A 15135-nucleotide genomic window follows, 5' to 3' on the forward strand; every position below is an offset into this window, starting at 1 on the left:
TCCTGATGTTGTGGTGTTGCCTTTTCAGCTGGACGATTATAACCTGGAGAAAAAGTGCTCATAATAAGGGTACATACAGGGTAGTATAATAGTTTTAGCATAATATGTATTTGACTGGTACAAGATAATAGCAACCTTAATTATATTTTCAGAAACAGCACGTTTTTGTACTCACCTGTGCACTAGCAATGCAATTGAAAAGAGCAGTTTAAATAAAAGAAAATACAAAAGCCATGAATAACGAAGTCTATTTTAATTTTATTTCATCTTGCATTTTGTGTTAAAGCAAAGCATTCTATACATATTATTTAGCTATTTACTGCCATTCTACACCCATTATTTACCTAACTGCAGAAAGACAAATGCAGGGACAAACTTGTTAAAATGAACATATTGATAATTTTTCTCTGACTTCCACAAATATGCATTTAAAATTAGATACTGCTTATGGGTTCCTTTTATTAACAGTTAATAGCTCAACTTACAAAACTTGAAGACACTATGGAACACAGCAAAATGTAATGCTGATAATACTTAATGTCTCTTCACTAAACATTGTGCAAAGGAAGAATATGATGGCAACAGCTGAGCTACTGATTAATCAAACACTCAAATGGAAAGAATCTGGCAAGTGATTAACAGTAGCTTTTAGATACAAGATGATCCCATATTTAGTTATGTAGGGAAATAATAAATTAAAACCAAAAGTATTTAAAATAATCTGAGCTGGCTTTATAGAAGGTCTCATGGTATGATTGTAAGTTAGGTATGGGGAAGACCTAAAGAAAAAATAAATATCAAAATACTCTGATTTTTTTCAAAGCCTACTAACATTGCAACAACTTAAAAAAGAAAAAAAAAGTACAGCATATTTTTATTATGTTAACATTAGTTTTAACTGTACAAATCAACACTACTGGAATATCTTTAAAACCACTCCTGTGAGATGTGAAAAAAATGAAATGAAATGATAGTGTGAGAATTTTGGGAATTTTACTGCAGCATAAAAATACTTCAAAACACTACATAAAAATATTTTAATAAGCCACTTTGTTCTACAGCTTCTAACAAATAAAGTTGGCAGTCAGCTGTGGCATCGATGGTAATAACTGCTGGAAAAAGATGAAGTCTCTGTATCAAAATCAGTTTTACTAGTCTTTACTTAGTAGTTTCTCATTAATATGTTGATTTAAAAGAAAAAGTTGTAAGATTTCCAGTCAGAATAAATAGTTCTTCCATTATGATTGTTCACTAGATTGGCTGCTTCATGGTATCTATATGGATAAAGAACTGAATGGGCTCTTGTTTGAGGTTTTCCCTCAACATATATCAATTATTTCCCCCTTAACTTTTTAAAACGGGAAATATTTTCAAGTATAGAAACAACAGATTTTTCAAGAAAGAATTAATATTCCTTCACAGTTTTGCAAATACAGCTGGAACAATCAAAATTTAAGAATTCACTTTCTCAGTTCATATGTTGAAAATTATTTTAAGGAAATTTTGATTGTGGTGGACAATACAAATTCACCTGCCCTCAGCAGTGTATTGCATTGAAGGTATGAAAGCAAGCCACATAAACTCATTATTGTAAGTACACTTACACAAGTGGGCACCTCTGCAAGCTGCAGAATTCCAGGCTCTCTGCCCTGTGCAATTACGTGGCCCTGAAATTCTTTGGATATGGAATGTCTTCAATTCAGATCAGTTGTGCAAGATATATTGAAGTTGCAAACTCGCGTTATGTTATGCCCCAAAACCTTCCAATAAAAAGTATATGTGTTAATTATAAATCCCAAGTCTGTTCAAAATTTCTTATAACTTCAAAAAGCAAAATCATACAATCATATCAAGTATTTAAACAACAATGAAGAGTTCCCCTGGAATGAGTTCATTCAGCTTTCATTAAAAACAGGATTAGGTACTAACCTTTTACCCTACACTATGTGCATGGTGAAACAATGTTCCCAAACCAACAGTACTCAAAGTAGAGAGCACAAATATTTCTTATAAGCAAATTAAATGCTATAGTGCGGCTATCTGTTCTTTTCCTAGTATTATTTCTCAAGAGTAATGGGTGAAGTTGTGAGAAAAAAAAAAAGTAATAAAACCACTTCTTAAAATTCACTGTATTTCAGCCACATAAAGAAAGCTGTGCTTTTTTTATTCTAGTAAAATATCCTTGCAACAATCTGGAAACAAGTGTTTTTCTCTGCAGGTTGAGAGCAGAGGAAGGCAGATCATCTTGAAAAAAAGACTGAAGAATCAAATCCTGTTCCCTTGGCAGTCAGAGTAAATATTCCCAGCTACCACAGGGGTGGTGAGGGGCAGGATTTGCTGCTTAGTCCATCTGAACAACAGTTTCCTTCAGCCCTATCATTTCATTTTAAAATGGAATTTGCTTTATACTGCAGACCAATAAGTACCCTAGGAGCTTGATTGGTTGGTGCTTAATGAAATTTTTTCTGCTGACATTAGATACATCAGGATACTGATGAAAACACTTAATGATCCCTCTTGATTTTAAATTGCCAGCTTACATTTGCGAGATGCCATCAAAGTATCTTTTCCCTTCCTTTCCTCCACCCTAATCCTGCTTCTCCTTGCCCCTTTTCTGTTCATGATCCTTTAAGGTTCTGGCTCATTGGCATGATCACAAACCAAATGATAACACAGTGTTGAACACCGCATTGTTTAAAATATTCCAAACCCCAGAATATTAACACTTTAAAGTCACCTTTACAATTTAATACAATTTCCTGGTTCAAAGCTCAAGCTGTTCTTAAATATGGAAACACTGAGGATTATTAATAAAAAGGGAAATCCGAAGCCAGAAAAAACTTAAAATTTTAAAAGTATTTGCTGAAAAAAGATAATCTTGTAAATGTAAAAACAAGTATAAAAGCTTTGCTTTTGAGTTTGAATGTGGAATGTGATATATTGCCAGATAATGGTGTTGGAATGACACTCTTAAAACAACAAAGAAGTTTTTCATGGTCTGATACAAAATTGCATACCATATCACCTTCCATTGGGGAATGTGTAAATCTTATGGGCAAAACGTCAGCTTAACCCCAAATACTGTTAAAGACTAGAAATACCAGGTTTGGAAATTTGTGTGAAAAGGGATGAAACAGTAACTGTAGAAACTCAATTTTTCTTGACAAATCTTATCAAGATGCTTGAGATGAACTTATACTTACAAAAAAAAAAAAAAAAAATCTGCTTATATATTAGAACCTGCTATGTCGGAAGCTTCTATGAAAAAAAGTGAATATACTGAATTTTATGTTTAATACAAACTTTAAGAACAGAGAAAATAAAAAAGTAGAAGTTTTTGTACATTTTAGCACCATTATGAAGTTAGATTCAAACGCCAGTTCTGTCACTGTGGCTGTACCTTGCGGCTGGTATGGCTAATTTGAAGCACACGAACTTCAGAGATCTTTGAGAGAAGAATAACTGGGTTTGGCGACCACAAGAAATAACAACAGTTTGCAATTTTTCTTTTTTCTTTTTTTGGGTCTTGTTTTAAAATTAATTTTGAACTTTACTTTTACCACGCAGCCAGAGTGCATTTCTGTCAGCTAAATCCAAGTCCAAGTCCTTTTGGTCTCTGGAGCGCTCGTATTGGCTCTGCTATCCCTTTGCCTTCTGGTCCAAGGCCTGTGCCCGGGGTCCAGCCCATACTCTGAAGCATTCTGTTTCCAATGCTGCTTTCTGGGATTGGTTGCGTGTTTTCACCTACAAACCCTGAGATTAAAGAAACACACAGCATTAATCAGCACTGCCTGCCATGTGGAGAAGAGCAGGATAATCTCCCTTAAAGCTTTAAACCTTCTTGTTCTCCTAATTCATCTAATAGGTTGCTAGAACAGACTATCTTTGCACATGTTGACCTCCTGACTGCATATGATTCTAAATAACACATTCTTACACTTTGCTTTCTTTTTAAAGTCTCAGGTTTTAAGTACGACAAATATTGTCAAAGATCTTTTATACAGCAGATTTTGCATCAGTCTCAAAGAACACACATCAGCTGTACAAGTCTACCAATACCTTGGCAAGATTACATTTCTTTTGTTCTACACAGTTACTAACCTGGGGCACATTATAGTATCACAACCATCGTTCCATTCTTAGTGATACTTACCAATACCCAAGATCTCTTTCAACAAAACACAATAAATAATTTCTCATTAAACAACTACAGCTACTGAAACAGTGCAGATAAGCAACTACAATTCTGAAATTCAGCTCTATTTTCACTTGGTTTCTCTTTTACTGAGGTCTGAAACATCCAAGTTTGCTTCTGGTACTTTCAATGCTATTAAGTATTGTTTGCACTTTTCTCTCTGTACCAGAGAACTCTGAGAAAATCTGCACCCATACTGCAGAAAAGATCATCAGGGTTGCAAGTGTTAGCATAACACTTCTTGTTTTAATAGAAACTTTTTTTTTTTTTTTCTTTTTCATGAATACATAGAAAAAGCCAACAAGCAAACAAAAGAAAAAAGAAAGCCAAGTAACAAAACTGGTTTTACCCCTGAACCAAAATCCTCAAGCTAGAGTTTGGAGATGATACAAGGATAAGTCTTCCCATGTACAGCTAGGGATACAAATGATATTTATTGCAAGAATCTAGAGTAAAACTTACCAAGTTACCTCATACAAACTGTTAAAAAGTGCTGAAGTTTTTGAGGTAACACGAAGATTTGCATGTAGGCAGCTGGATTCTGTTTTCATCTTTGCTCAACATCTCCCTTTCCTCTGACAACAGCACAAAAAGAATCCCACCACGTGCCCAGCTTTAGGCATTATCTGTTTAGGTCTCTACGTATTTATTCTGGCTTAATACTTTGAAAAATACTGTAGGAGAAGTGCTTTTGTGCTTTTGGAGACTGTAATGTCTTTAATCAAATTAACCACTGAAGAGCAGCTGGCTCGTCATCACACTAACGCGGTAGACAAGAACTCAAGAAAAGTTGAACTTCTGAAAAGCCTCATTTAGCACAAACAAAAAAGACAAAACCCCACGGTGGAAACTGCATACGCAGACAGAAACTCAAAATGAGAAGTCCACATTAAAAATCTCATGGTGATTGTGATGAAGAATTCACAACACTCCAGCATTATCCATCGCATATCTGCTCATGCTCAGTAAAATGCTGGCTACATACAAGGTAGACAGCTTCCCCGCATCTCAGTTCCTGAGTCAAAGAAAAAGGGAAATGCACTGAGAGAAGGAATCCTTTAATACTGGTTTGAAGCTATGCTTAATGCTAGGCTTAAAACAAAGGCTTTCAAGTGAGCAGTCTCCAGTCCCCGAGAGGCTTCCTCTTGAACTGACCAGCGCAAAATTCAATGTCCAAGACTTCCTTTCTTTTCAGGCCCCCACAGGCAGAGGCAATTTTCATACAGACAAGTCCCTGACACTGTCTGGCATACACAACACAGGCTTTGCAACCTTCCTAGTTATACTTCCTAGAAAAAAAAAAATAAAAAAAAAATGTACTGTTCAACAAAAGTTCTGGTAAACCTCACAAGTAAAATTCCAGCAGTGTTTGGTCCACTTTTAACAGAAAGCGTTGGTAAGAAATGAAGCATCATTCCAATGAATAATTGAAACAATTAAGTGGGAAACCTAAAAAAACAAAAGAAAGATCCAAGAGATCCACCAAGCAGAAAGGAGCAAGGGTAAGAGTATATTTTATGACATCTAAGATTTTGAAATATTAAGCCATTCATAGTGATGCTTAGGCAAAGACACCAATGCTGTTGGAAAAGTATGCAAGGCATAGCCTGAGACAACATAACCAGCTTTTTTTTAGTCTTTTTCTGGGAAAAAACCCACAGACTTTGTCCTGTAACAAATGGCCTAACACAGCCTTTCTACATGAATTTCAATTGTCAAAAAGGTATATGAAAGAACAAACTATAAACTGATGTGTTATTTAATAAACTGGTGTTTCTATTTTTGATATTTTTTGTAGTTCAGTGGTTATTTTTCTGTGACTGATGGTATAATCAGAATAATTTTTGGTTTTGAAGACACAGAAGAAGTTCTAAAATATATACATTTCTAGAATATATACTAATAACTATTTTTACCTCCACTATACTTACTTTTTAATCTCCTGTTAGAAGACTAAAAACTCTCCTGAAGATTTCTGATTTATTCTTATGTCACCAGATTTAAAAAACAAACCAAGACAAAGCAGAACAAAACAAAAGAGAACAACATACACTGTCTAGAGGATAATATGTTTGGAGGCTTTGTATTGCAGCAAGCATAAGGCAAGACAAAAAGCCCACCCAACTTGACTGCATTACTAATTGACTAATTACTCCTTGCAAATGAGGTGAATATGGATAGCTTTTATTTTAATTTTTAAAAACATTTACTCTTTGCAGGCCATTTTTTTGAGGGATAGTCAGTTTTTATATAAATGCTATCTATATCTGTCTTTAATATTCCTGCAATTTTTACCCCATTTATCTGTAATGCAACACCATTTACTTGAAAGGGAAGAATATGGATTGTGTTGTTGCCCTCTTCTTCCATTCCATGACCAATCAGCAATTGAGAAAAAAAATTAAAATATCTGCATTGTTGATTGCATGATGGGAGAAAGCTCTTAAAAATCATGCCACAATGTGTGCTATTCCCCTGACCCCCATTCCTGTGCTGTGGGCTTTTATTTCCTAATTAAAAGCAGTTATTGTCCTTGCAATATTAATCTTCAAGTTCAGTTTTTAATTCATGCCTATGGCACTTCCTGGACTAGCCAGTAGGGCCAGTTAGAGAGAATGGTCCAAGCACATTGGCCTTGAAAATGGCTGTGCTACCTCTGGGACGTGTTCAGTCCTGACCTACCCAGGAGCAAGAGCAAAACCAACCCATTGTGCCATCCCCCAAAAAATAACCATGCAAAATCAGATTTAAAAAAAAAAAAAGAAGAAAAAAAAGCAAAAAAACCTTAAACAAACAACAAAAAAAAGCAAAGCAAAAAAAACCAACCAAACAAAAAAACCCAAACAAACAGGGGTAGTTTTTGCTAAATTTATGCCTGTATGAGATTTTGTGGGGTTCCAGGAGTCACAAGAAGGTCTCTGTACTAATAATTCATAGGAATCTCTTATGCAGAGCCTTTTCTTTCTACAGAATGAAAATGTAACAGCGGGGTTCCTGATCTACCAGGTGAGTAGTGCGCATGTAGAAGTGGCTGCCATTACACAAGTGAGGATCAAACACTGAGGAACAGTAACTTCCTTGAAAAAACAGCACTGTAAAATACCCTCACTTAACTTCATTCTCTACTGCTACCTGAAATTAATAAAAAACAAGTCCAATTTTTAAACCTTTGTCTGTACCAATAGACACACTTCAAGTTCTACACATATTATGCCTATGACCTTACATATAAAGAATACAAGAACTGTGAATAGAAAAGAGGCAAAACTGGGAAGGAGGAAAACAAAAATCTCAACACATTTGTTTAATTCTGGTATGATATTTATGATGGCATCAAAGGCAGGTTTCAATGAAAAACAAAGGTATCCAATTTTTTCTTAACAGCTGTTGAGACAGGTATGTCCTGGTTAAACAGTGCACTAGCATTCAGTGCCATACCCTTGATCTTACAGTGATAGCCATGAATTAATTTAATTCCATCTGTAAGCTAAAATCAGATCAGAGGTCTAATGCTGCTGCAGGCTCCACATCTGTTTAATCATTTTTGGATACAACAGCTTGCAAAAGTTCAGATTTTAAATTTGCTTCCTATTTAAGAAACCATGTTACACCAGTGTACAACATCTTCAGCAGGAAGCACATAAGCCAATGCATGATTTTAATCTGACAGGTGCATTTTATTTGCTAAGTGTTTCTAAACAAATTAAAAGCTCACCAATTTGGTTACCATTTATTATAGAATAATAAAGGAACTGTGTCCCTATAAAGCACTACTGTGACATTTATTTATAAGGTCCAAATGCTGGATAAGACTAACATCAAACATGTTTAGTTTATACTGAGGTGAATAAAATCAGAATACATCTAGATTCAGTCACTTAAATAACCCTTATTTAAGAATATGGTGGTGTAGTTTTTTTGTTTGGTTGGTTAGTTTTTTTGGATGTGATTTTTTTTTTTTTTTCTTCCCTCAGTTTTAAGAAACAAATGACGGTATATTGAAGTAATTTCATCTCTGGCCACCAAACTATTTTTGATGTTAAGAAAAAGGATTTTTAAGCAGTTCTGAGAAAATGACACTGTACATAAATATAGTCTTGGCCTTTCATCTTTCTTTTATATGATTAAGACTTGGGAGCAGAACAGCAGTGCCTTTGCAGAGCATATCACAACCATTATTTCCTCTTCTATCACTCCTAGCAGCCTTAAATCCTTTAAATCCTTTCCTAGAAGGATCTCTTTTTGCTTGGGTAATTTTTGCAATACATGGCCTGCTAACCCTTACCCCCTACCCAGGATCTCACTTATGTCTATCACAGCAGAATCAGTCTTCCTACCTCAAATCTTCCAAGGAGCATTGAGGACGGTAATTCACTTGCATAATTGGCTCAAGAGATGAAAATCTTGTATCTGCCTCTCTTAGCCACTAATCTATCCAGCTGACTGCAAGCCTAATTGGCAGCTTGTTTAGTAATTTGGCTCCTAAAGTGTTGTATTGATATTGGATAAACAGCCAATGGAAGGAAAAACGATACATGCTGCTTCACTTTAAAAGCTAGTGCACATTCCCCCTCTTTTTCTGAAAGCTTTTAATATTCTCTCTGTTATTTTTCTTCTCTGACTCCTCAGCAGACAGATGAGCTCAGAACAGCAGGGTCTGATCCTGGTGCACAAGATAATTTTGGAATGTAATCATAACACATTGCTGTAGTGCATCTTTTTATGCCAGCTCTCTCTAACTAGCAAAATGGGAATCAGACTGCCTGGATGTTTATATTCTTAAAACTGTTTTGGATAATTGTGCGGTCTGCATCATGAGTGTAGCCGACAGCAGTGCTGTGATTTTTAAAATCAGTACTTGCAGTGGCTTTCAAAATTCAGTATACTATGGCTATAGTGTAAAAAAATGAAACCAAAACAAAAGCTAGTTATGAAAATGCCCCATTATTTAGCTAAATATTTGAAATTGCGTTTTTATACCAGACTTCTATATATCCCTCACACCAGGTTATCTAAGACTCTGTCTAAAGAATAACCCTAGAAGATAGTTCAGATGAGGCTGCTTGAATTGTATTTTATTCTATCTAGCAGAGAGATAAAAATAGCAGAGCACAGAGGCATAACTGGAGATGCTGGAGACCTCTATATTTACCCTGCATCTGTAACACAATTTTTTTAATGTCTGCACTGCCATATTTGAATTCCTACTGCCCCATTGCAAGGGTATCCAAGGAATTGTTGCTCAGCTGTGGCATGGGTAAAAGCATTCTTTCTTGCAGCACAGCCCCTATCTTAAACATAATCCACGTACTGAAGAAAACTGAGGCAATGAACTGTAGGTTCACCTGGTCATCCATTAGCACAGATCACTAGGAACTGGATTTCCAAGTGCTCTTCTTCCATGCCTTAGTAGTCTACACAGTGTGTAAAGTGTAACTTCTCCTCCATTCAGTATTCATTACTGCTGAAATTAGTTGCAAGGAGTTGGAATTATTAGATTCCCATTTGTCCCTCTGTAATGGGAATCACATGAACACCTAAGGCTGTCCATTCACTTGGGTCCAAAGGTTCATGCCTTGTCAATGCTGACAGAAAGACAGTCACAGGACGGCACTTTGGAAGAAGTGTCCTTACTGGGGAACATTCCAGAGTTCTACTCAAACCCTTCAAAACTTGACAGAATTGTTCCCTTTTGATAAGCATTCCCTGACTTTTACAGAAAGATCTGTAACCTTACACTGAAATGCATGGGGAAAGGATTTAAATCACAACACTCTCAAAAATGGACAGTGTTGTTAATTTCAGCAAAAACATTGAGGCTTATCAGGATAATGTAAGGACTATGCTCATTACAGTAGCTCTATCTGCCCCTAACCCAAGTTGGGATGGATTGCCAGGATACTGAAGTTCCACTTCTATTGCTTATTCTGTGTTTTTGTGACTGGAGTATTATATTTGTTCAAATTATTTTAATTTAAAAATGAAGATTAAGTAATTAAACTTGGCGAACACATCTACATACTGTTTACTATGGGCTAAATAACGATTTGCCTATTTAATTACACAAACAAGGCTCAGTACTATGTAATGAAGAACATTAATATTAGAACATAAATCCTAGTAATTACATTAGTACTTGCAGTCTCAATATATAGGTTGAATGGTAAATTTCACTAAGTCAAAAAAAAAAAAAAAAAAAAAAAAAAAAAAGAAAAATCCTCTCTATGCAGTGGAAATCAAAAGCAAAAGTTCTATTTTTGAAATCCAGAGTATAACAGGTATCTATGACAGCTTTATCAGAGACTTTTCCTCTAATGGCAAAAATTTTATAGGAAGACAGAAAGTACCAATACAAACTTGCCTGTACTGGAAACCTGATCAATGAATTGATATTTTCACTCCTTATTAAAAAAGTAAATTACATGCAAAAATATCTTTAAGAGAAGTGATTTTTTTGGATAGTCTACAAGCAGGGCCTATATGCATCAGTGCTCTCTATTTCCATGGGAGAAAGAAAAACTAATCACCATCACCTGAGGGAGTGTTGTGGAGAGATGGGTTAAGAAGTTAGATGGACTGGGAAAAAAAGTTAACATATTTCCCCTTGCATATTTTAACTCCCAAAACTTCTCTGGTAAGAGAAGTCCTTTGGTATTACCAACCTAGAGAAGAGTAGCGGAAGTATAAGGGAATTTTTACTGGCTTAGTTCTTGGAAGACCGGATGATGTACCTCTATGCATCTGAAAAGGTGAAGGTTCTAACAAACTACAGTTAAAATGCAGGTGACTCCTCTGCAGAATCCCAAAAAGAATCATGGACTCGTTCAATAAGCCATCTGGACTCTCTTCTCTCAAGGAGAGAGGCCCATTTGGGTAGCTACCCTGATAAATGGGGCCCTATTCTTGCAAGAGCAGGCTCTCCTTTAGTGGCCATCCTGATAAGCTGAACACTGTCCTTGCAAGGGGAGCTCTGTCTGATGGCCACCCTGACAGGCAGGACACTGTCCTTATTCCATAAGGGACAGGGGCAGGGAAGCTGTGCCCTGCAGAGGCAGAGTGACATCTTGTGTGTGCCCTGGGTAAAGACACTGGAGAGGGCACATGCACAGAAATAAGGGTTATTGCTGTGCCATCCCATCTGGAGAGGCCCAAGTGAACACCTGGCTGTGCAAGATATGCCAAAGGCTCCTGCAAAAAGGTGGGGTCAGGCAGCATAAAGGAGGCACACTAGAAATGCTGGATGCATGCCCACCATCCAAGGACCTCAACTTCCTATCAAGACCATTGCTGGATCAAGGGTAGAAGGCTCTGTTTCCAACCCTATCTCAGCACACGAGGGTAACATAGTTTTTAACTTTGTTAAAATTTACTACCCATTGCTTTGTTACATTTTTATTAGTTGTAGCCTGTTGCTTTGACAATTTCCTTAAATTTTGCTAAATTGTAATCCATTGCTTTGAAAGCACCATCATAATTTCTAATTCTGCTAGTTGTAATCTCACATGCTTTATAATCTTACTCAATTTTAAGTAAAATTGTGTTTTTATTCAAACCTCCTGGGTAATAATCTTACTCCTGAGTACCACGCAGAGAATTCCCAAACTTAATCTCACCGAATGGGTTGTTACAAGAGATTAATTAGAGAAGGAGGAGGATGGGGCCTAGCTGCACCCAGGCTCCTCTCTGAAGGAGTTTAGAAAGCAAGGGGGTCCAGTCTCTCTGGGTCAACCCCCACTCTGGGGAACTCTACCTGTACCCCCTCTGTGGCAGGTAACACCCACACTGTACCCATTCTGTGGGAGGTGATATTTGGTTTGTCCCCCACATCTGGGAAGCCATGCTCACTGTGTGAGACGTGACTGTGCCTCACCCACCTTGTGGGGTGTGATGCTCCTCCCTGTGGGGAACCACTTTATTATGGTACCTGCTGGAGAACAAGAAGAACTTGCAGGGCACATAAGTGACCTGGAGGATGTTTCCCTTACCAACACCTCTCGGTTTCATAGAAAACTATTCTCAAGCATGCAACTGTCTAATGAGACATACTTTTAGAACCTTGCAAAAAAGCCTGATTTAACCTTTTTTTTTTTTTTTTTTTTTAGGAAGAAATTTCTTATATATTAAGGATGCTCTCATTGGTGATATTCTCTGCTAATGTGGTTTATCAAGTCCAAAAAATCCATTGAAACCTAGAATATCTCAAATTGGAAAGGATCAGTAGATGCTATTTGAATGCTTTTCACAATCATAAGGAACCTTAGGAAAGACACACAGAATAATTTTGGGAATTCCACATTTCAGAAGATTAAATGATGGGTACAGTCTCCTTTTATCAACCTGAAAATTTCTTGACTTTATATTGGCTGGATGCTCAGTCTGAAGAATGTTGCCTTCTCTCTAGATCATAGAAATCCATCAGCAAATTCTCAGTATAAACTTTGTCCTGGATTCATTGTGGATCTTCTGAAGTTTATTACTGAACTCTCCTCATTACTCCAGTGTTTATATGTAAGGGGCTTCGCTTGAACCAATGACTGCAAAGCTCAACATGAACCAATGAACACTGCAAAGCTTTTGTTCTGAACTGAGAACAGTTTCCAGTACTTGCTGGCACTTTTTGAATCTTTTCATTTTTGAACTGATTTAGTGAGACAATCTGATAGGAGAAATAAACAGAAAAAGAGTCCCTAAAATTTAATCTGCTCTAGAAATGACTGAAACAAGGAAAAGTATCCATAGGCCAGATGATAAAGCAGATGTGCTGTGTATTCCACAAAGGACCCTGGTAGACTAAGGATAAGAAATGGTGCAACACAATAGGGCAAAGTGTTCACAACACACACCAATGTGTTCACAATCCCCTGTGAAAAGGGATTTCTCTCTATGGAGTTGTACATTGTGTAAATGGAAAAGCAGCGAATCAAGCTAAAAAGAGAGTAGGCATGTAATAGTTTGTCTAAAACTTTGGAAATTTACTGCCAGTTCATCCAAGTACACAAAAGTCTACCTTTTCTCTGCAACTATTTCACTAAGCTGACCTTCACCACTAACCACCAACTTAGCCTCAGCCACCTCTGTTATCACAGTATAATCGCAATCTTTTTCAAATCATCATTTCGGTACTGCAGATATTCAGGTCTGATTTTTAATCACTGACATATTAAGCATCAGCAAAGTAGTCTGCTTAGCTGTTCCACTGGCAATTTTTAAAAAGGAATGAAAACATGTACCCTTTTGATTACCTTGTTAAAGGGAGTCGTGATGGCATTATAGCAGTGCTCAGTATTTCTGCTGTAATTAAGAATCTGTCATATTTTTCATTAAAACACATTCTTTAAAATGAGACTTTTAACTTGGTCATTTCATCAGCACCAGCCTGATGTGCAGCCTGCAACATGCCACATAGATAAAGAAAATGACAGCTGAATTTGCTTTTGCAAAATATAAGTATTAGAGTGCCCATAACATGCACAATAATCTATATCTTTCATATGCACATTCTCTGTATTTCAAGTACAAAATAGCCTTCTCTTTTAAAATTAGGTTTTGCAGGTTTTCACTGCTGCTCTAAACTTAAGCCATGCTTTGTAAGCGTCAAGAGTGAAAAGATCATTTTCAAATAGAATAAATGGCTATTTACCAGACGCACAAGTGCTGTGGGGGTCTAACAGAAGCTGACTGAGAAAAAAAAGCTTGTACAGCAGAACACAAAGTCAATAGGAAAGGAACTGGGGTAAATGTATATTCAGTGTTTGAGCATGGCATCTAAAATTTTAGATCTACTGGCTTCATATGAGACTTAAAATAGGTAATCTAAGACTTGAATGACTGTAAACATTACAATGAATGCATTTCAAATAGTAAAAATACTTTGCAGACAATGCCCTTTCTCTTGAACACAAGTTCTTTTTTTTTTTCTTTTTTTCTTGTTTTCTTACAATTTTCATTAATATCAGAGCCAGTTTTGGTAGGGCCATTTCCATGATAGTGTATTAGTTTGACTAAGAGGATTTTATACAAACTTGAAGGCACTGTATTGCTTCAATGAAATATGTTAGAGTGTTATATGAACCACTCACAGGTAGTCAGAGACAGCATAAAGTAATTGAGAATGACCTGATTACAAGCCTGATTAGAAACACTGAAATAATAGTGATGTTATGGAAGAAGCTTTGCAAAAAATAGGTATTTATAACGTACAACACCTTATTCTTAAAGGAAACACTAGGACGTAAGCAATTTCTATTAGCATCTTCTTCAGTTAATGAACTAATTAACTACCTAGTTTCAAAAACACACAGATGGCTGTAGCAAGCATCCACAAAAAAGAAAATGTATCTTTGTAAAAAAAGGCAGAATGTGACACTCCTGTCTCAGTACTGTCACCTCCTGACAATCCATATCTATAGTATCTCCCATTTTCTTCATTGCTTTTCAACACAGCTTTTCTTCACCTTTAAAATGACATTTTTGAAACTATAAAATGCTCTGCGCTGCTCAAACTTTCTTGCTTCAATAGTTTCTCATTGCTGTACAAGTAAATCTACATCCTTTGTTACTAATATACACAAACCTATTGGTATGTGACTTTGACTCCAGGCTGAGAACAGGCTATAAATTTAGAAATCAATATCTAGCTCTATCAATATTCATTTTACTTTTTCAACACAAAATAGAAAGGTGAAAGAGCAGTAAATAAGCTGGAGTACTGAAATAAATTGGGTGTTCTTGTCACAATTAATAAATGTTTAACCAATAACACTGCTTGCTACAGAAGTCTATGGCTTTGTAAGATGTCTGAAAGTAGCAGGTGATACCCTTGGTAAGACTCAAAACCAGAGAACATGTTTTGATACTTCATTTAGATCACCAGTCATTCTCTTCAATACTACTGAACCTAAATATACAAAAGACCATTTTCAACCCTGTGCAGAATGCCA

General features: G+C 36.3%; 1 protein-coding gene across 1 annotated transcript in view; it reads right to left on the reverse strand.

Moving 5' to 3' along the window:
- Nucleotides 1-237: 237 nt before the first annotated feature.
- Nucleotides 238-15135, reverse strand: part of GPATCH2 (G-patch domain containing 2) — a 123252-nt gene continuing 108354 nt past the window's right edge. The window contains exon 10 of the mRNA XM_071739673.1: nucleotides 238-3753. Coding sequence (XP_071595774.1) covers nucleotides 3584-3753 — 170 coding nt within the window. The 3' untranslated portion in view covers nucleotides 238-3583. The remainder of the gene's footprint in view (nucleotides 3754-15135) is intronic.

The sequence above is a fragment of the Heliangelus exortis genome, chromosome 3 (genome assembly GCF_036169615.1).
Source record: "Heliangelus exortis chromosome 3, bHelExo1.hap1, whole genome shotgun sequence".
Lineage (NCBI taxonomy): Eukaryota > Metazoa > Chordata > Aves > Apodiformes > Trochilidae > Heliangelus > Heliangelus exortis.